Raw genomic sequence first — 25495 nt, 5'->3', positions numbered from 1 at the left:
ATAGTCATTGTAGTCTACTGCAAGTAAAATTATTTTTATGACTCACAGACTTGAATAGAGAATATTCGCCTGGTTCAAACAGAATTAAACTAAAGCTAGTAAAGTTAATCGGATGTGATGGCACAAGCCCAGTAATTCCAGCACTTGGAGAGACAGAATAAGATCCTGTTTCAGAAACAAAGAACCCAAGCAAACAAAAACAAAAGTTGAATACTTTCTGTTTGAACTTTTTCTTGACCTGGTCGGTTTTTAGCCATACTCAGATATTTGAACAGGAGAAATAGTCAAGATGATTTGGTATGATAGGGTGGGATATACACTGGAATAAGCACTGCTTAGAAGCTTGCTTTCAGGGTACAAATCCTACTGCTTAGTCTTTTATTAAGTGCATGATTTTGGATACAAGTCATTTAAACTTCACTGAACTTCAGGTTTCTCATCTGTGAAATGATAATAATTATAGTACCTTATGGGGTTATTTTAATAATTAAACAAAGTAAAGCATATAAAATATCTCTTGCACAGTGTGTAGAATGTAATAGATGTTCTACAAATGCACATGGACTATAATTTTAAGTAATTGAGAACATCATTTCAGAAATTATGGTCTGTGACTTATCCTCCAAAGAGTTAACCTGAGGTTGAGATCTGTAATTGGTTGACGATAAACTTTTCCTGTGATGCAGAAGCATGTCTTTCCCCTAAGCCAGTGGTCCAGGTGTCTTGTTTCATCTTTCTTTGATTGGTAGTGATGCTTTTCATCATTGCTGATGGCTTTTGCAGCTCTAGTCATTATATATATATATATATATATTTGTTTGTTTCTGTTGTTGTTTTGTTTTTGTTTGTTGGTACTGGGCATGAACTCTGGGCCTGCATGCTGTCCCTCAGCTCTCCAGCTCAAGGCTACCACTACACCCCTTGAGCCACAGTACCAATCCAGTTTTCTGGTGGTTAATTGGAGATAAGAGTCTCATAGACTTTCTTGCCTGGGCTGGCTTTGAGCCTCGATCCTCAGATCTCAACCTCTGAGTAGCTAGTATTATAAGTGTGAGCCACATAAGATCATTTGAGGGAGAAGAAGAGGAAAGAAGGAAATTTTCTCTTATATGGTATAGCTGTTACCTCTTTCTTCTTTCTTTCTACTAGGGAAGATGATTTTTTTTTGTGCCAGTCTTTCTTAATAGACTTAACTTGATAGTCTTGATAGTCTTACTCGTCAACCTTGCTTCTTATACCATTCATGCTTCATGCAAAGGAACCTGAGAATGTGATTATCTTCTTATGTGATTATCTTCTTGGAAGTTGATCTTTGCTAGGAAATAAAGTTATGGTGGTAGCAATGTAACCTTTGCAATGTAACTGTTTTTGTCTGTTTTTTTTTTTTTTTTTTGCCTAATTTGTCACAGGAATCCATTTCCAATTTACCCCTGTTGGTTCTCATAGTAGCATTAAAAATACACTAGGTTTTAAATATTAAGGACATTGATAAAATTTCAAATGTCCTAAGCTGATTATGAATCAGGGACTTCATATAAATAATTTGTATCCTCTTCTTCTTTTGAATTCAGTATCTTACAGGAAGAGTAGGGTTTTGTGTTTGCCATATGCAGATTGGCCAATAGGCCAGTGGCCTCTTAGGATACTCTTCAAAGAGAATGGTTTGAGTTAGAGATCTTGATGCATTTTTTTGTTGTTATTGTTCATCTGATAATTTGGAGAGGTGGTGGTTGAAAGGCCCTTCAAGCAATTGTATTTTATTGACCACCTTTGCGTCTCTGGTGAGAGCACCAGTGAAATGGCTGAATTGAAATCAGAAAAGGACAAGTGAGGGATACAGTTGTCCCTAGCTGATTCATTTTCTGAGGTTAATTTGGGCAATGCTCAGTCATTAACTGAGGCAATTTAGTCTTGAAGTATAAAGTGTGAAGCCTATTATATGAAGGGGCTGTAATGATAAATTGATAGTTTTCTTTGGAAATATGTGAAATAGATGTTAAATCCTACAGAAGCCATCCTGTGCTTAGTGTCAGTCTTCAGAATAGGAGTTATTTTATAAATTGTTTTATGACATTAATTTTTCCATGACTAATTTAGGAACTAAATGTAGAAATTTGTATACCTTTCCTTTGTTCTACTGCTGCAGACTTTCTCTTGGTCAGGACTAGCTTACAGACTCATAACTGTTTTTTATTTTATTATAGCCTCAAAGCATTTCTTTGGCTTGCTTTACTTTAACATTCTATTTGATCTCCTTCTTGGCATTCATGTAGAATCTCTTGTCTTCCAGATGTTTTCTGATTTGTCCGCTTTGAAATCTACCAGCTAAAAAAGAAAATGTTATATTTGGTATTATGAAAAGTATTACAATGTCCATGAGCCCAAGGAAATTATTGGAATGTACATGTCTTCTGTGTTGTATTTTATTGGTATTTGTTTTCTTCCTATTGGTGGCTAGAGGAAAGTGAAAGGAGCAGACTTTCATTATATCTTTTTTGTATATTTAAAAATTTTAACTATGTGAATATTACCAATTAAATGATTCAGTGATATTTATTAATGTTTTATTATATATCTGCTAAATATTAATTTTTGCCAGCATTTTTGCTTTTAACTAGTTTTATTGAAGTTATTTTCAGTATTAGTAAACTTTAAAATTTAGTTCTGAAAGCTTGGCGCTGTGGCTCATGCCTGTAATCCTAGCTTCTCAGGAGGTTGAGATCTGAGGATCTAGGGTCAAAGGCAGCCAGCACAAAAGGACCTGAGACTCATCTAATTAACCTCTAGAAAACGGAAAGTAGGGCTTGGCTCAAGGGTAGGGTGGTAGCCTTGAGCTGAAAAGCTCAGGGACAGCGCCCAGGCAGAGTTCAAACCCCATGACCCACAAAAAAAAAATTTACTTCTAATATGTATAAGTACTAATATTTTAATTGCATACTTAAAAAATGATTAGTTTCCAGCTGGCTGTAACTCAGTCTAGGAAAAAAACTTCATGTACTACTATGTTCCATTTTCTCCTTTTATTTTCAAACAAACAAGTAGTTAGATTCATGTCTAACCTCAAGATTTTTAAAAATTCTTTTATACTGGAGGTCCAATCCAGGGCGTCATGCATGTTTGGCAAGTAGGCCGTGTTCCAGGATTGATGGACATATATACTGTTTTGTTATTGTTTTTGTTCTTCTTCTTTTTTTGGGGGGGGGGGTGTTGGCCCTGAGGCTTGAACTCAAGGCCTGACCACTATTCCTGAGCTTCTTTTGTTCAAGGCTAGCACTCCACCACTTGAACCACAATTCCACTTCTGGAATTTTGATGGTTGATTGGAGATAAGAGTCTCACAGACTGTCCAGGCTGAATCATGATTGTCAGATCTCAGCCTCCTGCGTAGTAGTAGCTAGGATTACAGACATGAACCACAGGTGCTGGGCTGGTTGTTTATTTTTGTGGCCCTAGTTGTTTTCATGGCTGTGTATGTATCTCTACAGGTCTGTTGTTCCAGACCTGAAAATAGCATGTACAGATCCAGTAAACATTATATGAAATTCTTGGGACCAGAAGAGTTTTGGATTTTTTTTTTCTTCAGATTTTGGAGTATGTGCTAAATGAGGGGTGGGGGTGGAAGAATGTGAATACTGGGGATTGAATTCAGGGCCTTGTTCTTGCCACTTGCCAGGAATCTGCTCTACCAATTGGGCAACACTTCCAGAGTTTGGGGATATTTGTATATGCATGATGAGGTACCTTGGGAATATGATCTGAGTCTAAACAGGAAAATATTCATATTTCTTCTCTTTTTTCTTTTCTTTTCTTTTCTTTTTTTTTGTCAGTCCCAGGGCTTGAGCTCAGGGTCCGGGCACTGTCCTTGGATATTTTTTTGGGGGGGAGTCATGGGGCTTGAACTTGGCCTGGGTGCTGTCCCCGAGCTCTTCAGCTCAAGGCTACTACCCTGCCCTTGAGCCAAGTCCCACTTCCCGTTTTCTAGAGGTTAATTAGAGATAAAAATCTCAGGTTCTTTTGTGCCTGGGCTGGCTTTGAACCTTGATCCTCAGATCTCAGCCTCCTGAGTAGCTAGGATTACAGGTGTGAGCCACGCGCTGGCTTTTTTTTTTGTTCAAGGCTAGTTCTCTGCCACTTGAGCAACAGCACCACTTCTGGTGTTTTCTGTGTATGTGGTATCCAGGGCTTCATGCATGCTGGGCGAGCACTACCACTATGTACGCTCCCAGCCCTTAATTCATATTTCATATACATTTCATATATATGATCTGAAGGTGATTTTATACAATATTTTTAGTGCCCTTGTGGTTTAGTGACTCGTCATATGAAGTCAGATGTACAATTCCCTATATGTGATGTTGTGTCAGTACTCAAAAGTTTTGGATCATGGAGTATTTTGTATTTTAGATCTTTTGGATATGGTTGCTTAATATTATCATTATTCTGGTATCAAAACAGTATTATCACACTATGGCTCTAATGTGGTTTTGATATTAGAACAATAATAACATGTATTATATGGTAGGCAAAATGCTTTCATTGCTTAATTATCTTTTGGGGTTTTTCCATGGTTGGATTTTATGTGTTTGACTGTTTTGTTATGTTTTCTGCTAGTTATTTTTCCTTAGACTACTTTTCAATTGGAATGTTTTCTTTTTAGGGAGAGTCCCACTAGAGCCAGACCCTAGTCTTTTTGCTATATAATAAACAGTTCAGTTCTAGAAGTATGAAGATCAATTGGGAAAGTTACCTCATCAGGTAAAAGCAAAACATTTTACTGACAGGGAATTACGCTGTTTTTACATGACAGGTTCTCTGGCTGAGCCCATTGCTAAACTGCTTCTAAATAAATGTTTTCTGTTTGAATCTATGAAACCATATTGTATAAATTATAATTTCACAATTGGGTTCTCTTAATGTCTTGCTTTAGATTAGTAACATTTGTATCTTTTTTTGTCTATTTAGAAGAAGCAAAGTAAAGATAATTCCTTGTGTGTTATTTAGTGTATCAGGTCTAACATGTACGAATTGTTTCTCACTAAAGCAATTGTGAGGCCAGGAGAGCAGAACTGGAATTACACTTGATAGCCACCACTAACTGTGATATAGCCTGCATTTAAGGTGCATTCTATGGCCAGTGGGCACGTGTGATTGTCAGGTCCTTGAGAGGTATTTAAAGGGTTTAATAACACAAAACATTTCTTTGTATTTTTGTCTTAGCATTTGCAATAGTGTTATTTACTAGGACTGTAGGCATCTTGTTTCAAGACCTTGCAAAAGTAAAGGATACAGAAGTGCTTTTAAAAAATTTAAAGGCTATTACAAGCCTTCTCTGGAGGAAGATTTGTTTGTTTCTTAAGACTGTTAGAATAGCATGTCAAGTTACTGTAATTTGCTAGATTTAATGAATATCTAAGATAAGTTTTCATAAGTATGAAGTGACAAGTGGTATTACAAGCTTTTTTCTTATTAAATTTTTTTTTTTGCCAGTCCTGGGCCTAAGCTCAGGGCCTGAGCCTTGTCCTTATTAAATTTTTAAAAAAATTTTTCTTGAAGAGCATGTTTTTCTTTGTTTGGCAAAAATACTACTACCTATACTTCACATGTTGGTGTTATATAGCTACATTTAAATTTAATTTGAATTACATTTAAATTACATTTGAATTTGTATGTGCCAGCATACACCTTAATCCTTGAAGGTAGAAGGGTGTGTGTGTGTGTGTCTGTGTCTGTGTCGTCCGTCTGTCTGTGTGTGTGGTCTTAGCTACTCAGGAGACTGAGATCTGAGGATCACAGTTTAAAGCCAGCGCAGGCTTGAATGTCTGAGACTCTTATCTCCGATTAACCACCAGAAAGCCAGAAGTGTCCCTGTGGCTCAAGTGATAGAGCATTAGTTTTGAGCACAAAGTGGCTCAGGGACAGCACTCAGGCCCTGAGTTCAAGCCCCCAGGACCAGGAAAAAAAAAAAAAGGAAAGAAATGGAGATGAGGTGCTCAAATGGTACAGTACTAGCTTCAAACAAAAAACTGAGAGACAGCATCCAAAGCCTGAGGTCAAGCCCTCCCCTCACCAGTTCTGTTTGTATGTATCTTGTTCTTACCTACTTTAGGATTGTTACTTTTTGAGTGGGGAATTTTGTGTTTTTTTTCCCCCATAGCACTTTTTAGTATATCAAGCTGGTAGCTCAGTGTAAATACTGTCTTCCAAATTTCTAATAATTTTTTATAAGCAGGTTTGCATATATGAATTTTCAAAAATTCAGTTTCTTTTCAGCCAATCTGTGGAGCAGGGCTGCTGCCAGGACTGCTCAGTGCATGTTCTCACTATCTGCCACACCAGCAACCCAGTTTCTGCCAGCGTGGCTTGTTTGTGTGATTCCTAATTTAGGTCTATCTCTTCTGCTTCTTCAAATTATGAACCAAGGATGCTTTATCTGTGAGTCCATGTTCTCTGTTTTATTGTTCCAAGTGCTGACTTTTAAGTTTTATATTCCAGGAAATGACTGTGAAGGAATGAAGGAACATACTTGCATTAGAGTTTTGGATTCTTGTGACTTATCTTCCATTTCTAGGTTGTCACTTTTTCACTTATTTTCCATTTATGTGTCATTTACTTCTTCATTTCATAATGTTTACATTATGTTTATTCCTCTCTTTTTTTCTTTTCCTTTCTTACTTTCTTTCTCTTTCTTTCTTTCTCTCTTTCTTTCTTTCTTTCTTTCTTTCTTTCTTTCTTTCTTTCTTTCTTTCTTTTTTTTTTGCTATTCCTGGCCAGGTCTGGGCACTGTCCTTGAGCTCTTTTTGCTCAAGGTTAGCACCTACCACTTGAGCCATAGTGCCATTTCCAGCTTTTTTTTTTCTTTTTCTGTAGATGAGGAGTCGAATCCGGGATTTCTGGATTCCGGGTAGGCAAGCATTCTACCACTAAGCCACATTCCCAGCCCCTTATGCTTATTCTTTATTGCCTTTGGGTGACTTTTGAGAGAAGAGAAAGACTCTGATTTTTCTCTGACATTATTTAAGACCAGAAGAGCTTGCAATTTATTTATTTTTTGTTAATGATTTGTTTATTCAGTTAGTCAAAATGTTTAAATAATTTAAACTTTATAATTATTGACTGTGTGTGTCACACTTTCATAGACTTAACATAGATGTACTAGTATTTGCCATGTACCAAGTTTGTCCCAAGTATTTTACAAATACGTACTTAATCCTCCTAATAATCCTCTGAAATAGATTTTCTCTTTATTTTAATTATTCTTTTAGAAAGTGGAAGCACATCTAGGAAAATAGACCCTAATTGATATGAAGTCAGAGCACTTTTCACTCTTCCTTCTAAGACTGTAGCCTATATGGGTCTCGATACTTTCTCATTATACTTTATGCTCATGAATCTCTGGAAAGCAAGAGTTATGTCTCATTCATCTTTGTATAAGCATATCTTACTTTATCCTACTTTACAGACTTGAGGTTTTACAAATGAAAGTTCGGGCTGAGAGTAGTGCTGGTGCATGCCTGTTCTCCAAGCGACTTGGGAAGCTGTGGCAGGAGGATCTCTTGATTTAAAAATATTTTTGAAGGGCCGGGAGTTTGGCCTAGTGGTTGAAGTGCTTACCTTGCATGCATGAAGACCCAGGTTTGATTCCTTGGTACCACATACATAGAAAAAAAAAAAGCCGGAAGTGGTGTTCAAGCCCAGGACTGGAAAAAAAAAAAAGAAGAAACATTAAAAAATATATATAGGGGCTGGGAGTTTGGCCTAGTGGTTAAAGTGCTTGCCTAGCATGCATGGAGACCCAGGTTTTATTCCTCGGTACCACATACATAGAAAAAAAAGCCGGAAGTGGTGCTGAGGCTCAAGTGGTAGAGCTCTAGCCTCGAGAAAGTCCAAGGACAGTGCTCAGGCCCTGAGCTCAAGCCCAGGACTGGCAAAAAAAAAAAAGACAAATAAATAAATAAATAAATAAATATTTGAAAGGGGGGACATGGTTCGAAAAGAATTCTACTCATTCCTTATTACCTAATTCATCTAACTGTAGCCCCTCTGTATAGTAATTATGCTATACAGTATAGTTACTCTGTATAGTACTCTGTATAGTATAGTATTTTGTTGTTAAAACAACAAAAATAAATCTAAACACACTTAGAAATTAAAAAAAATTTTTTTGAACAACACAAGGAAGTCTACCCCAGAAAAACATAATGTAACTAGAATGGCTGGAGGGTAGGGGTGGAGGGATGGGGGGAGGAGAATGATGGAAGGTTTGACATTGATCAAGATGCATTGTACTCATAAGCTTACCTTTTAAATTGAAACCTATTGTACAGTCACTTAAAGATAATAAAAAGAATACAACCAAGAAAATTGGAAGTTGTGACAACTCTGTTTCCTAGTTTTTGTTTTTTCCATGCTGGTCCGGGCTTGAACTCAGGGCCTTGGTGCTATCTCTGAGCTTCTGTGCTTCAGGCCTAGTACTTATCTCTGTCACATATCCACTTCCGTTGCTTTTAATGGTTAATTGGAAATAGGAGTCATGGACTTTTATTGTCTGTGCTGACTTTGAACTGTGATCCTTAGATTTCAGCCTCCTGAGTAACTGGGATTACAGGCATGAGTCACTGGTGTTTGGTAACAACCCTGTTTTGAGCAAGTCTATTGGTGGGTATTTTTCCAACAGCTTGTGTTCACTTTGTGTCTTGGGGTCACATTTTAGTAATTCTTAAAATATTTAAAACTTTTCCATTATTTGGCTATGTTTTTCTTTGTTCTTATGATCTTTGTTAGTTTTATAATTGTTTTGTGGTGCCACATAAACCACAGTCACATAAAATGGCAAACTTAATGTGTATTCTGACTGCTCTCCCACTAGCTGTTCTCCTTTCTTGCCCTGTCTTTCCCAGTCTGTCTTTCCTGTACCTTCAGATAGAGTGGCCTTTTAGTCTTTAAGAGAGGGGAAAAGGCACACATGTTTTACTTTTAAGTTAGAAATGAGGGTCAGGAGTTTGGCCTAGAGGTAGAGTGCTTGTCTAGCATGCATGAAGGCCCGAGTTCGATTCCTTTGTACCACATACATAGACAAAGCTGCAAGTGGTGCTGTGGCTTAAGTGGTAGAACTCTAGCCTTGAGAAAGTCTAAGGACAGTGCCCATCCCCTGAGTTCAAGTCCCAGGACTGGCAAAAAAAAAAAAAAAGTTAGAAATGATTAAGAATAATGTGGAAGGCATATCAAAAGCTGAGATTAGGAGGAAGGGAAGTATTTTTTTTTTAAATGCCAAATGGTTAGCAAAGTTGTAAATGCAGAAAAATGTTCTTGGAGGAAATTAAAAATTCTACTGTAGGAGACAAACAAATGTTTATACACGCACGCACACACACACACACACTCACTCTCTCTCTCTCTCTCTCTCTCTCTCTCTCTCTCTCTCTCTCTGGCCTTTTTGCTGATGTGGAGAAAGTTTTTATGGTCTGCTTAAATCAGCCCAGCTGCAACATTCCCTTAAGCCAGAGCCTAATCTAGAGCAAGGTCGTAACTGTAGTTCTGTTAAGGCTAAGAAGAGAGGAAGCAGCTGAAGGGAGCTTTGAAGTTTGCAGTGGTTGGTTCATGAGATTTAAGGAAAGAAGCCATCTTCATAACATGAAAGGACCAGAGGAAACAGCCAATGTCCATATAGATGCTACAAGAGTTTCTTAGAGATGTATCTATGAAACAATAGATCTTTAATGTAGACACAGTGGCCTTTACTGGAAGAAGAAACACTTTAATAGCTAGAGAGGAAATGTAATTGTGTAGCTTCAAAACTTCAAAGACAGATACAGGCCTATTAGAGAATAATGCAGCTGGTGACTTGAAGCTGAAACTACTACTTACCTTTCTGAAAATGCTACAACATTTAAGAATACCTTAAATCTCTTCTCCACAAAGGAACAACAAAACCTGGATAACGCATCTATTTACATTGTGGTTCACCAAATGATTTAAGCCCACTGTCAAGACCTGTTGCTCAGGAAAAGGATTTCCCCATTGATGACATCTGGACTGTTTTGACCTCCCCTCCTTTCCTCTCCCCTTTGCCTTTTTTGTGTGGGGCTTGAACTCAGGGCCTGGGCACTGTCCCTGAGCCTTTCTGCTCAAGGCTAGTGCTCTATCACTTTAAGCCACTACTGATTTTTTTTTTTAATTGGAGAAACAAATCTCACTGACTTTCCTGCCCAGACTGCCTTTGAACTGTGATCAGACCTCAGCCTCTTGAGTAGGATTACAGATGTGAACCACTAGTGCTCTATTTCTTTCCTTTTCCTCTCCCTAGCCTTTTTTTTTTTCTTTTCTTCTTTCCCCACCCCTTCTTTCATGTGTCAGTCCTGGTGCTTTAACTCAGGGCCTTGATGCTGTCCCTAAGTCTTTTGCTCAAGCCTAGCACTCTACCACTGAGCTCCACTTATGTTCTGACAATTTATAATTAACATGCTTTTATGTTTTATATGTATTCACTTCTATTGATAAATACCTATCATTGCAGTTGTTATGGTAGGAAAGAGCTATGTTTAGTTATATAAAAAATACCAGAAGCCAAACACAGGTGGTTCATACCTATAGTCCTGGATACTCTGTAAACTAAGATCTGAGGATTGCAGTGCAGAGTCAGCTTGGGAAGAAAAGTCTACAAAACCCCATATCCAGTTAACCAGCTGTTGCTGGTTAGAATTGTGCAGTAGAATTGTGCAGATAGTGCTTTTCTTCTCATTTGTGCAGTGTAATGTATGTGCAAAGTTAATAAGGAGCAGTAATGTATGTGCAAAGTTTTGCCAACTAGCAAAGCTCTCTGAGCCATGGTGTACAGAGTTTTATTGAGATTTAGTCACTTAGACGTGATTGACTGCTCATGTTGCTGACCTTGTTCTCCAGTATATCATGTTGTTAGCCTGGACTATTTTACATGGCCATTGGTCTCCAGGTAAACAGAAGCACTCTTATCAGGCAGGATTTTCCAAGGTCTTAACGATTACCTCATCAAAGCCAAAGTCAAAGGTCAAATCTCTCTTTGAACAAGGTTACTTGTTTGTTATATACTCCTATATTCTTTTTTTTTTTAGCCTACTGTATATAAAATGGTTGCATAAACAGATTCAATTCATGCTCAAAGTCAAGAAACTTAACCTGCCGATGGGGATATGGATTTTGATCTTGGCTCTGCCTGCCTCTGGAATTAACCTATGGAGCTATTTAATTCAAACTTAGGAAGAATTGAAAATTTGATTCTGTAGTTGTTTTTATTCATTAGTCAGGAAACATTGAACTTCTACAATGTTCATAACACTATGCTATGGATATAAATGCTGAGAGTTACAAATACCCTTGTTGCTCTTAGAGAGCTCTATAGTCAGTTTACAATTTTAATACTTGAACTTACATTGGAGGACCTGGGAGGGAATGGCAGGCAGCTAAACCACAAGTGGAATTCAGAAGACTTCTCAGATGAGGTGATATTTTAAGCTGAATTTTGAGGATAAGGAAGGGATAGGCCAAATAATTGGGAAGGAAATTCTAAGCCAAAAGAACTACATTTTCTATAATATGAAAGCATGAGAATGCTGGTCCTTTTAAGAAATTTATCTGGGACCTGGAGTGTGAAATGCAGAGTTTTAAGAGATAAAGATACTCTAGAGTTAGGTTCTAATAATTTCTTCTGTCATGAAAAGGAAGTTAGATTTTATCTTGAAAGTGATAAGTAATTTCATAAGAGATAAACAGGAGAATGGCTTGATCAAATTGGTTTAAAATTATTTAGAAATGGGTATTTATTAATGATTTAATTTTTTAAATTTTTGTACGAATACTATTTGCTTACTTCATAGTAATGGGGATTGAACCTACACCCTCATGCATGCTAGGCAAGTGCTCTACCACTTGAACCACATTCTTTTTTTTTTTTTCTTTTTGGTGGGTCATGGGGCTTAAACTCGGCCTGGGCGTTGTCCCTGGCTCTTCAGCTCAAGGCTGCTGTCCTACCCTTGAGCCTAGCCCCAATTCCCATTTTCTAGAAGTTAATTGGAGATAACAGTCTCAGGTCCTTTTGTGCCTGGGCTGGCTTTGAACCTTAATCCCCAGATCTCACCTCCTGATTAGCTAGGATTATAGGCACTAGTAGCTAGGATTGAGCCATTATGCCTGACTTTGAACCTCATTCTTACTGTATTTTTTTAATTAATTTTTTTTTGGCCATGGGACTTGAACTCAAGGCCTCTGAGCATTGTCCTTAGGCTTTCTCAAGGCTAGAACTCTACCACTTGAGCCACAGCACCACTTCCAGCTTTTTCTAGGTATGTGGGACCAAGGAGTTGAACCCATGTCTCCGTGTATGCTAGGCAAGCACTCAACCATTAGGTCACACTTCCGACCCTAGATACTTAATTTTATCTCTAATACTGAATTTATATTTTTTTTACTCAAGTATTTGAGTCGATTGAAAATAATTTTTATCTTATAGATAGAAATGAGGGTTAAATCACTTACCCAGTATGCTTGATCCCCAGCACTGAAAATAAAAGCAAAGATGGATACTGGTGGCTCACATCTGTAAACCTAGCTGTTAAGGAGGCTAAGACCAGAGGGTGTTGTAGTTTGAAGCCAGCTTGGATAGACTAAACTTGGAGACCCTCTACTCATTAAGGAATAACTCTCCATTTTCTGCTTCCCCACTCCATTTTATTTTCTGGTGCTATGATTTTTACTATATTAAGTAGCTTATGTAACTGGAATTATATATCAGGATTATTTGTGTCTGATAGTTCATTTCACTAACATTCTTCATTCATGTTTTAGCAAAGATCAGAATTCCTTCCTTGTTAATGTTGACTCATTTATCCATTCACTTTCTTTCTTTCCCTTTACCAGGGAATTGATCACAGCTTTTCACTTTTCTTTCTTTCTCTCTGTGAATTGTTAAGCTCATTAAACATTTTTAGCTCCCACATAATTTTTATAACAATAGTTTACATTTTTAGGGGGTTTACTATGTACTAGATATTTTTGAGTACTTCATATATTTAAAGTAACTAAATGTTACTAGGCAAGAATTTTACTACTGAGCTGTCCCATAGCCCTTTTTTTAATTTAATTTAATTTAATTTTATTTTTGAGATAATTTTGTTTTTCCCTTTTAGGATCCTTAGTTCTTTGTATCTTTGTAGGATTTGTGATTTTTTTTTGAAAACTTGACATTTGAATGTAATAATGTGGTAACTGCCGATGAGAGTTACCTGTCAGTTGTCTGTATTCATTGTATAGGCTGTCTACACTGAGGATTAGTCTGAACAGTTAACATGAGTTTATCACAGATTTTTCCTGAACCTGCACCTTTCCCTGAACATACACTGTGGTTTTCTGATTTCCAATTGACATAAAGTGCATAGAGAAATAAAATTATCATATTCCTCCTTTCAAGTAGTATTCAAAGGTGTGTGGATAAATTTACATGAAACTATTAAATTTTACTTTTGGTAATTAATTTTTATTTGTATTTTTAGGACATTCAGTCAGAAGAAGGCTGCTATTGAAAGAGAATACGCACAGGTAAGCTTAGAATTGGAGGTCCCTGTGCTATGTATGCTTTACTTTGCTGGGCTTAAGGTCAGATATGGCTGTCAGAAAGAGCTTAACATCTCTACATTCTCCCTTCTATTACTGGCTTTCCATCTCTGAGTCCTTTTTTGCTGCATTTAAATCTTCAAGTGAGGTGCTAAAATTGCTCCTTATTATAAAACATAGGGGCGGCGAGTTTTGCCTAGTGGTAAGAGTGCTTGCCTAGCATGCACAAAGACCCAGGTTTGATTTCTCAGTACCATATATAATAGAAAAGGCTGGAAGTGGTGCTGTGGCTCAAGTGGTAGAGCTCTAGCCTTGAGAAAGCCCAAGGACAGTGCTCAGGCCCTGAGTTCAAGCCCCAGGACTGGCAAAAAACAAAACAACACATACAAAATGACATTGTGACTCTTCTGTGGGAAGATATTTTTTATGAAGAATATATAGATACTAATATGTGTAGATATTAATAATATACTTAGCAAATATATATACATATGTATACATATACCCTTTCTCTTGGAGGGGCTGCTGGTACTGGGGTTGAATTTAGGGCCTCATATTCTCATTTAGCTTCATCCACTCAAGTCTGGCACTCTGCCATATGAGTCATGCCTCCACTTTCTCACTTTTTCTGTTGCTTATTAGAGACTTCTCATGGAATTGTTGGATTGGGCTAGCTTTGAACCCAATCCTCTTCAGTATCTAGAGTTACAGGCATAAGTCATTGGCCCCCAACTTAAGAATATTCATTTTCCTTTCTGTGCCCCACTCCATCCTCAGTAGTTTATGAAGGGTTCATTTTTATATTTATTTAGTTAGGTACTTATCTCTCACCACTGCCCTGGTAGATAGTGATAATCTTTTGTGATTGTACACAGTTGTTTTAGGGAAATTTAAGCTGTTGCTGCTGCCACCACTGCTGCCGCCTCCTCCTCCTTCTCCTCCTCCTTCTCCTCCTTCTTCTCCTCCTTCCTCTTCCTCCTTCCTCCTCCTATTCTTCCAGCTATTTTTCCTCCTATTCTTCCAGCTATTTTTCCTCCTATCCTTCCTCCTATCCTCCTCCTCCTTCCTCCTCCTATTCTTCCTGCTATTTTCCCTCCTCCTCCTCTTCCTCCTCTCTTCCTCCTCTTCCTCCTATTTCTCCTCCTCCTCCACCTCTTCCTCCTCCTCCTCTTCTTCTTGAACACAGATTTATCTTAATTTTCATTACCTTAAATCCTGCAAGGGTACAGCATCACATGGATTCTGTGTCCAATGGCCTTAACAGGAATTTGGCATGAAGTATCCCATTGTTTCCATGAGCACAAGTTACCTTTCTTCAGATTACTATGATTTTGTTACTTTGCCACAGGAGTTGCTGTGCTTATTTTTGCTTTGTATGTATTTTGTACATGTCTTACCCAAGTAGAAATCACTGTCATCTTTGGAATAACACCTTCAACTTTAAGGAGAGCCATGTGCACTGTTTGGTTTCGGGGGTCCTGTTTATAGCCAGCAAAAATGGCCTTGCACTACAGCCTTCCTGACATTTTGCCTTTTGGAAGTCTTGTTCGTAGCAGGCCTCCACAGGCTCCAAGAAGGCAGAGAAAGTTCTTTAATTAGATCTTTATTTGTGCCCTGATAGCTAAATGTCACAAGAAACAAATGTTACCATGTTATATTGTGGATGTGTAGGAATCTGTAATTTCTTTTTAAAAAATTTACTCTATTGTTATTATAGAGTTGATAAAGAGAGGAGTTACGTTTATGTGAGTCAGGTCATGAGTTCATTTCCTTTAATACAGTGTCATTCTTTCCTAGTCCCTCCCTCCCATCTCTACCCACAAGTTGTGTAGTTCACTTTCATCAGTGTCCAGTGAGTCCACCGCTGCACTTTTTCACTCTTTTTTCTCAAGATCTTTTCCCTCCACCTCCCAAAGATATACATGTGAATATACTGAATATAAGGTAAAGAAGTCAGAATCATCATCAGGAAAAAACCCTAAAAACTAAAAAAGGAAAATGAAGTCTTTTGTTTCCATATTATAGGAGTTCATTTCGATACATATATTATTGTATATAAATATGAAGAGGCACTTAGGAATTGCACCTTTGTGATTCTCTCCTCTTTTGGCCTCACTGCATGTGAGTATCTACAATCCTGTGTAATTTTTTATATCCCAGTGCATTTTAGATCCAACTTCTGTATATCAGAGAAAACGTGCCGTTTGTCTCTCTGATCTTGGCTTACCCCACTTAACAGGATTTGTTCTAGTTCCATCTATTTCCTTGCAAATGACATCATTTTATTCTTTGTAATAGCTGTGTAAAATTCCTTTGTATATAGGTACCACTTTTTTTGAATCCTATTCTCTCACAGTAGTTACAGTTTCAGGTCTGAAGTGGAGGTCTTTGATCCTCTTTGAATTGATATTAATGCATGATGACAAGCAGGAATCCACTTTTAAGGTTTTTTTTTTTCCCCAGGGGATCATTGGGCTTGAACTTGGCTAGGCTCTTCAGCTCAAGGCTCCCACCCTTACCCTTGAGCCAAGCCCCACTTCCCACTTTCTAGAGGTTAATTGGAGGTAAGAATCTCAGGTCCTTTTGTACTCGGACTGGCTTTGAACCTTGATCCTCAGATCTCAGCCTCCTGAGTAGCTGGGATTATAGGTGTGAGCCACCGTGCCTGACTACTTTTAGTTTTTTTTTTGCATATGGTTGCCCAGTTCTCCCAACACCAGTTGAAGAGACTTTTTTTTTTAACTATGTCTTTGGTTCCTTTGTCATATATTATATTGCTATAAGTATATGGTTTTATTTCTGTATCTTTTAATCTTTTCCATTAATCTTTGGGTCTATTTTTGTGCCACTACCAAGCTGTTTTTGTTATTATGGCTTTGTAGTAGAGTTTGAAGCCTGGTGTTGTGATACCACCCACATTACTTTTTATGCCTAGAATTGCTTTGACTATTCTACTTCTTTTGGTGTTCCATATGAATTTTTGGATTGTTTTATCTCAATAAAGAATGTCATTGGGCTTTTGATGGGGGTTGCATTGAATTTATTTATCATTTTTTGGCAGTGTGGCTATTTTCACAATATTGAGGGATCTATAACTTCTCTATGTAAACATTTAGCATAATTTTACTATTTTGGTCTTTTCAAGCAGTTACATTCTATACACAGTACAGTCTAAAAAGTTTTCTCCCTCCATCTCCACAAATTGATATTTGCAGCAAAACTTAAAATATAAGATTTTAAAAACCTATCCAATTAGTGTTCTACATGGTAGATACTTACTACCTTTTTTTGAGGGTTGAACTCCAAGCCTCACGTTGGTAGTCCTCTCCCTTGAGCCACACCTCCATCCCTTGTTTTGTTTCAGTTATTTTTTTGGATATAGTCTTGAATTTTTTCCTAGAGGCCAGCTCAAACTTTGATCTTATCTCTGCTTCCCCTGTAGGTGCATTACCATCATACCTGGATTATTTGTTGAGATAGAGTTTGCTAACTTTTTACCCAGTCTTTCTCCAAACTGTGATTAACCCTCATCTGTGCCTCTTTAGTAGCTAAGATTAGAGACATAAGCCTCTGCATTGACTTTTTTGAGACAGATTCTGGCTATATAGCTTGGGCTGGTCTAGAATTTATGTGTGTGCGTGTGTGTGTGTGTGTGTGTGTGTGTGTGTGTGTGTGTCTGTCTCTCATGGGACTTGAACTCTGGGCCTGGGCATTGTTCATGAGCTCTTTAGCTGAAGGGTCCTCTTCAGCTCAAGGCTACTAATAGAATTCATCTTCTTATTTCAGTTTCCTGACTGCTGGAATTATAAGCCTACAACATCATACCTACTTTTGTTTTTATTTTTTGAGACAGTCTTGCTCTATAGTATATACTGGCCTCAAACTTACCATTATCTTGCCTCAGCCTCCTCACTACTTGGCATATACCTGGGAGTAAAACTGCAGGCTCATTGGATATCTAATAAAGTTCTACTTTACTAGACATCATCAAGTAATTTTCCAAAGTCACCAGCAATGTTCATATGTGGCTCTCTCTCTCTCTGCCCTACACCACCTTCTTTCTGTCTTTTGTGCCAGTACTGAACTTGAACTCAGGCCCTTACCTTCTTTGGATTTTTACTTTGAGGCTAGCACTGGCCCTGAGTCAGGATCCCTCCCCCCCCCCCCCCCCACACACACACTCAAAGCTAAAGCAAATGTTCTGTAAACTTGAGCCACACTTCTACTCTGGCTTTTTGCTAGTTAACTGGAGATAAAGAACATCATGGACTTTTCTGCCTAAGCTGGCTTTGAACCTTGACCCTCAGATCTTAGCTTCCTGAATAGCTAGGAATACAGATATGAACCTATACCCAGCTCTATATGTGGTTTACTCTAAAATGCAAAAGGGCCATTTTGATGAGAAATATTTGATTTTCCTTCTTTGATCTCAGTCTCCTGAGTAGCTAGGATTAAAGGCATGAGCCACTGCGTCCAGCTCATTTAATTAAAAAAAAAATCTTTTTCTTTAAGTCTTTTAAAGTTTAGCTATAACTTAGACTTTATAGTAGTACCAACTTTTTGTTTTTGTCGGTTGTGGGGCTTGAACTCTGGGCCTGGATGCTGTCCCTGAGCCCTTCTTCCGCTCAAGGCTACTGTTCTACCCCTTGAGCCACAGTGCCATTTCCTCTTTTCTAGTGGTTAATTGAAGATAAGAGTCTCTCAGACTTTATTGCCTGGCTGGCTTTGAACTTTGATCCTCAAATCTCAGCCTGTTTAGTAGCTAGGATTACAGGCATGAGCCACCACTCCCGGCTTAGTAGTACCAACTTTATGGAAATTTTACTTATAATTCAAATTACCAAAAATGTATTTCTAATAAGAATGAAGAACAATATTACTTTAACCTATAAGAGATTTAAAAACAGAATTTTCCAACATGTTATATATATATATATTCACTAAATAATATATAATATATTCACTAAATTGAATTGAATTAAAATATGTAGAAACATTTTGGCCTAATGACATTTTGTCTAATTTTTATTAGAAAAACATAGTCTGTGTAAATATTGAAATATAATACACTAAACAATTTTATTTCCTATTAACTAGTTACTGACATTTTGTCACATTTATTTCAGCTTCATACTTTTTAAAACTGGCATATTTGAAAGTAAGTTGTAGCCAGTATTCTTCATTTCTGCAAAGTTCATTCTACATCCTCTAAAAATAACTACTGACTTTATATCTAAGATAAATAACAATTCTTCTATAATATTATTCAATATGTAGTATATATATCTCAGTCCTTTCCTTTATCAACCAAATGTCTTTCACAGCTTTCCTCCAGTTAATATTTACATACTGCTTTTCATGGAGTACATGATTTGTACATGAACATTTCCTTTAACCTTTTTTTTTTGGTCTTTTGTGATGTTAACTCTTTGAAGAATCTTGTTAATTATACAATGTTCTATCTTTAGATTTTTTTCTTCTTTTTTATGATTAGAGTTAGAGTTTAACAAAATTGCTACATAGGTGATGCTGAGCATGCTAATACTTGTGGCTTATTTCGGTGACCTTAGGTAGGTTAAAAAAATAAAAACATTAGTAGGGTTTGGTGGCTGACACTTTAAATCCTATCTACTTTGGAAGCATAGATTGGGAGGATTAGTATTTGAGGTCAGCTCAGAAAAAAGTTTCAGAGATTTCAACAAATGATCTTGGCATTGGCAATTCACACTTTTAGTCCAAGTTGTGGGAATGCTTAGGTAGGTGAAAGGATTGATATTCCAGGTCATCATTACAAGATCCATGTGAGAAATATCTAAAGCAAAACATAAAAAATAAAAAGAGAAGAAAAAAAGAAAGGAAAGAAAAGGATAAAAACTTTGGGTTATTGTTTAAGTGGTTGAGTATCTGCATAGCACATATTGAAATGATTAGTTTAATGTCTAGTCTCTTCCCCCCCAAATAAAAAATATTGACAGTCAATTTTCAAATTTGATCAAATCTATAGTAATAATAGTAGATTTTAAAAATTCCACAATTGTATCTTCTATTTCCATATGTATATTTTCTATATTTGGTTTTGCCTGTGCTCTAAAAATAGGAATCGTGGGCCTCATACATACTAAAAAATACTTACCATGGGCTGAATTGCCAGCCTAAATAATATTTTAAAAATTTTATAAATTTTATAAGGACCTATTAGTTCTTACACTAAGAAAACATTTATTGAAAACTCTTCTAGATACTGTAGATATCACATTGTCTAAAAAGGAAAGTTGGAGAATCCTTGAATATATACAGCTTCTGTTTAATGGATGTATGTAGCCTTCTTAATGAAATGTATGAATTTGTCTTCAAACCATTTACAGCATTTTGGCCAGTTGGAAAAGAATGACTTTTATAGCATGATTAGTGTCATATACACAACACATTGATTAACCAAAACGATTGAACATTTGTGAGATTCAGAGAACATTCAAACACTATTTGAAGGAAATGAATTCATGTGAATTTGAGATTAATCATTTGCCAGTACAGTTGTCCCTTGCTATAGCATAGTTCACTTATTGTGACTTCACTGTATCGTGGGTTAAAAAAATTAACTCTGTGTTGCCAAGTTTTTGCTATATTGCAGGATTTTGCTGTATAGTTATTTATATAATATTTATTATTTTAATTATTTTTGCCAAAACAATGTGAAATATTAAAATGTTAATTCAAACTTAAAAGAATATTAAAATAAAATATAGTATGTATTTTACTAGTGGGTGAATATTGTACTATACACAATGGAAATGTAGTATATAAGTTTGCCAGCCTGAGATTGTACATGACATACTGTTGGCTGATGGAATGGAAGGTGACCAATCACATCACTATTCCAGTATCCTGGGCACTGATTAGCTCAGTGACTGTGGCATTCATCTGTTTGCTCTCCTGTGCTGTGCCCATATATTCAGCATTTCTCCTTGTCTACTTCACATGGACACCTGATTCTTGTGAATAGTGTTGTTCTGCAGTGTTAGGTTTTTGTGAAATTTTTGTAAAAATTTCCATTTATTTCAAGCCCTATGATGCCACCCAAATGTTCTGTGCCTTCTAAGGCTCTGGCTCTTTCCTCAAACATTAGAGGAAGATGTTTACCATCAGAGAAAATGTAGAACTTCTTGGCATGTTAAAGGAAGACAAAAGCTACTCGACTATAGGCCACCATTACAGGATCAACAAATCTATAGTTAGGTCTACAGCAACGATGATTGTTAACAAGATAACGAAGAGGTTGGAGTCTACATTGGCCCTGTGAATAAATGATTGCAGGAAGATACTGCTCGATACCAACACCACGTGGATGAAGGCCAAGAAACTTTATGAGAATTTCGCAAAAAGCACTAATGTTCGCAATGGTGATGAGGATGAAATGAGGACAGCAACGCAGAAGCAGGTCCCTTAGTGCCTCTCCCACCAGGCCAACTCCATTCAGTGCTAGAAAGGACTGATTTGACAAGTTTCAAGAGCATTTCTATGCATGGGCTGCCTTCCTTTGCAGATAAAACCAGAGCTAATGAGCATGTATTCAATTGATCACGTCCAAATCCATCATCAAGGAAGGGGGCTATAAGTCTGAACAAATTTTTAACATGGATTAGACAAAGTCAGCAAGAAGAAGATGAAGAGAGGAACAAGATTCACTATGGGTTGGAGTAGAAGAGGAGGTTGCCAGGCACAGTGGTTCATGCCTATAATCCTACCTACTCAGGAGACTGAGATCTGAGGATCTTGGTTCAAAGCCAGGCCAGGCTTTAAGAGTCTATGAGAGATTCTTATCTCCAATTAACCACTAGACAACTGGAAGTGGTGCTGTGGCTCAAGGTATTGGGTGATAGCTTGAGGTGAAGAGCTTAGAAACTATGCCCACATCCAGGTGTAGGGTAGTAGCCTTGAGCTGAAAAGTCCAGGCACAGTGTTGAATCCCCACGACAGACAGACAAAAAAAAAGAAGAGGTTGGCCTAACACTCGGTCATCTTGAAACAGTGGTCAGAATGCCCAAAGAACTTCAGTGAGTGGCTGAAGAATGGGACCCCTGCCCTGATGCTTTGTTCATTACATTTCATAAATACAATTGAGACTGGAATGCTAGTTTATAAAGACCTTTTCACTGAAAAGAAAAAAAACAGCACTAGAAACTCACAGTAACTATGTTCATCACTTACATTTATACCTTTAGTGGAAATAGAAGTTACAGCTCAGGGTGAAGATACTGCACCACCTGATGAAGCACCTGATAAAGTGGTGCCTTTGGAAGAGCTGTAATGCTCTTCTTGGCTGTGCAAGTACATTCATCTCATTGTCATCACCTTTATTGCCACCAGTACTGTACAGCTACATAATGATCTTCATCATTCAAGTTGCACCGTAGTATACTTCACTAGTGAGTACCCAAGTAGAATTTTATATATTATTAAAATTATGTAGGTTTAAGAATATAGAGAATGTTTAAGAGCATATGAAGTGTTTCTAAGAGTGTGGGAAAAGATAATAAGAGTGGGAAAGGTTTATAGGAGACAGGAAAGTGGTTATAAAGTCTTATATATGTCATAAATATGATGTTGCTACTTTGCAAATTTTCACCTATGGGGGGGGGGCATGTGTCTCTGGAATGTAACTCCCATGATAGGGACCACTGTAATTTCAGTAAAGGCTCCTCAAGCACAAGTAAACTTCTAATACATTTTTAGGGAAATGACAGAAGAAATAATGTCTGGAAACATGGTTATTATTATTTATTTTTGCTAATCCTGGGTCTTGAATTAATGGCTTGGGTGCTGTCCCTGAGCCTCTTTGTGCTCAAGGCAAGTGCTCTACCACTGGAGCAGTAGCACCACTTCCAGCTTTTTCTGAGTAGTTTATTGGCAATAAGAATCTCATAGACTTTTCTGCTCGGGATCCTCAGATCTCAGCTTCCTGAGTAGCTAGCATTATAGACATAAACCACTAGTGCCTGGCTGGCTCAAAACCTTATTTTTGCTTAATATAATAGGAGCAGTGAATCTTTTCAGGTTGGTTGGCAGTTTCAGTTTTCTTTTTTTTTTTTTTGCCAGTCCTGGGCTTGGGCTCAGGGCCTGAGCACTGTCCTTGGACATTCTCAAGGCTTAGCACTCTACCACTTGAGCCTCAGCACCACTTCCAGCTTTTTTTTCTATGTATGTGGTACCGAGGAATCGAACCCGGGTCTTTGTGCATGCTAGGCAAGCACTCTACCACTAGGCCAAACTCCCGGCCCCAGTTTCAGTTTGCTACAGAAATATTTATTTCATTTTTAATTATCAAACTTCACAAACATGAAGTTCACCTTGTAATTCTGTAGAAATGCAAATAAATTCTCCATCTATATACACAGAACAAATTGATCTCTTAAAAACATAGAAACCACCTCAGAATCATTGAAGAGAGGGTGTTAAACCTTAGGATAAAATGAAATCTAACTTCTGACTGAAGTTAGCCAACCTCTGAGGTGTTGGTAAAGCCATTTGCAATACTCAAACTGAGATTGCTTCAGGCAAGTTCTGTGTATTAATGTATTTCCTGTAGTCTAAGGCAGAATGCTGCTAGTGAAGGAAGGATACAAAAGGTTACTGTGGCTGGAGAGAAAGAGCAGGAAAAGAGTGTGGACTTTGAGGGCGGTTCCTTGCAGGACAAACAGAGTAAACATGGACATGTTGGCAGTTTCCTTGTTGTACCTAAAAGATTTTGCTATTTTTATTCTTCTAAGAAATAAAGTTACAAGGAATTAAATATAGTACTCAAAAAGGTAATGTTATGTGAGTGCCTTAGACATTTTTTAGGATATGTGTATTTGTAAATTTTCATCCATATAACTTTGAAAATGTAGCTTAGTTCAGTTTTATGTTACTAGCTTTCTGTTTATTGCTATTGAGAGAGAAATGGTTACTATATATTTGAAAGTTGTTTATTTGCCAGGCTTGTCCTTTGACCAACCAGAGGAACTCATGCAGTAAAGTTCATTGGAATAAAATTGAAGGTTATTTTCTGTGTGTGTGTGTGTGTGTGTGTGTGTGTGTGTGTGTGTCTGTGCGAGCGCATGCATGTGTGTGTTCATGTTTTTAAATGGTTAAAGTAAGCGCGCGCGCGTGTGTGTGTGTGTGTGTGTGTGTCTGTCTGTCTGTGTCTGTGTCTGTGTCTGTGTCTGTGTGTATGTGTGTGTATAATATTCTAGGGCTTGTATTCAGAGTATAGGTGCTCTCCCTGAGATTTTTTGCTTAAGTCTAGTGATCTACCATTTGAACCATAGCTTATGGACTTTCCTGCCTAGGCTGGCTTGGAACTGTGATCCTCAGATCACAGCCTCCTGAATAGCCAGGATTATAGGTGTGAGTCACTGGCATCCAGTTGGTTTAATATTTTTACTTTATTTTTCTTTTCTCTGGCTCATAGAGGTAGTTGAGAAATATATTTGGAAAAAGGAACGGTATAATCCCTCTACCCCCTAATTCTTGTTGTGATTTGATTGTTAAAGTTTTTAAACTGCATTAAAAGAAGAAATGATGATGGACTATAAGTAACTTGGTAAATTTGGCACTCATGAGGTGCATAGATTTGCTAGATAGCCATCTTTTCATGGCTGTTCAAACATACCTTTCAAAAGAAAGAGCAAAAAGTCCTTGCCTATGCCTCTCCATTCTTATCCTTCCCAGGTCCTGTTTCTTTTAATTAGTTTAATGGTTAGAGTAGGATAAAATCATGGCATGAGAAAACAGAAATTTAGAATTGTGGTTTTGAAATTTTCATATGTAATGTGTCAAGCTCAAGCTACATAGTGAATTTGAAGCTATATATATAGTGAGACTTTGACTCTTGAGGGGAGAAAATAAAAACTAGAACAGTATCCCTGCTGTGTAAAGTACTTGGTTTTCTTTATTCACTTTTGAGTGGCTGATCCTTCTTCCCAAATATGAACACACACACACACACACACACACACACACACACACACACACACACTCCCAAATTTAACTAGAGGTACTGGATAATATTGGAGTCATTTATCATCCGGGCATGGTGGAACACCATTGTAATCATAGCTTCTTGCAAGACAATGACTTTGAGCCAACTGTAGTAAAGTTAGCATGACCATAGCTCAAAAACAAGAACAAAAGAACTGATAGAGCACTTGCCTAACAAGTTGGAGGTTTCTGAGTTCAGTGTCCAGACTGAGGAGGAGGAAAGCTGTACATTTGCCAGTTTGAATCTCTTGTCTTTCTTCAGTTCTGGAAAAATTTTTGTCATTATTTTTGCAAATTTTCTTTAACTTTTTCTTTGGTTATTGCTGGGTGTTAAACTTAGGGTCTTATACATGCAAAGCAAATACTGTAACACTGAGAGTTCAGCAATTATTTTTTAATCTGCTTCTTAAAATTTTTTTTTGCTTTATCTTGGAAATCTCAATCTGTTATCTCAACTAATTGTTCTCTGAACCCTCTTTCTCCCTGAATTTTATGGCCTGAGCAATGGATTTTTTCAATAGCTACAGAAGAGAGTTAACTTGCCAAGTTCTTGAGTGGATATATGTCCTGCATAGGTCGTGTGGCAGTCTCTTATTCCCCATCACAGGCAGTCCCACCTGTTCCATTCCATCAGCCTTGACTACTAGTTTCCCCCCAATGGTGGTTACGGAGGTTGGGGCTCAGAGTGGCTTCATGGGAGGATGACCATGACTGGGTCCAAGGAACCTCACTCCTTTAGCTCTTACAGCTGGAGGTGACTCCAGAATTACAGGGTTGTCGATTCCTCCCAGGACCTTGGCCTTGGAATTAGCTACTTCAGCTTTGATTTCCTGCAGCAGGGATTCTACCTGCTCCTTGACTTGGACAGGGTTGATAAAACAAATGCAGTTCTTGA

General features: G+C 37.5%; 1 protein-coding gene across 2 annotated transcripts in view; it reads left to right on the top strand.

The window, feature by feature from the left end:
* Fchsd2 (FCH and double SH3 domains 2) overlaps positions 1 to 25495 on the top strand; it is a 189164-nt gene that overhangs the window by 12250 nt on the left and 151419 nt on the right. For both annotated transcript variants that reach the window (XM_090348381.1, XM_090348382.1), the window contains exon 3: positions 13521 to 13566. In XM_090348381.1, the coding sequence (XP_090204507.1) occupies positions 13521 to 13566 (46 nt within the window). The remainder of the gene's footprint in view (positions 1 to 13520; positions 13567 to 25495) is intronic.

This window comes from Megascapheus bottae, chromosome 16, assembly GCF_031878675.1.
Source record: "Megascapheus bottae isolate mThoBot1 chromosome 16, mThoBot2.hap1, whole genome shotgun sequence".
Classification (NCBI taxonomy): Eukaryota; Metazoa; Chordata; class Mammalia; order Rodentia; family Geomyidae; genus Megascapheus; species Megascapheus bottae.
This window is presented reverse-complemented; position numbering and strand designations above follow the sequence as displayed.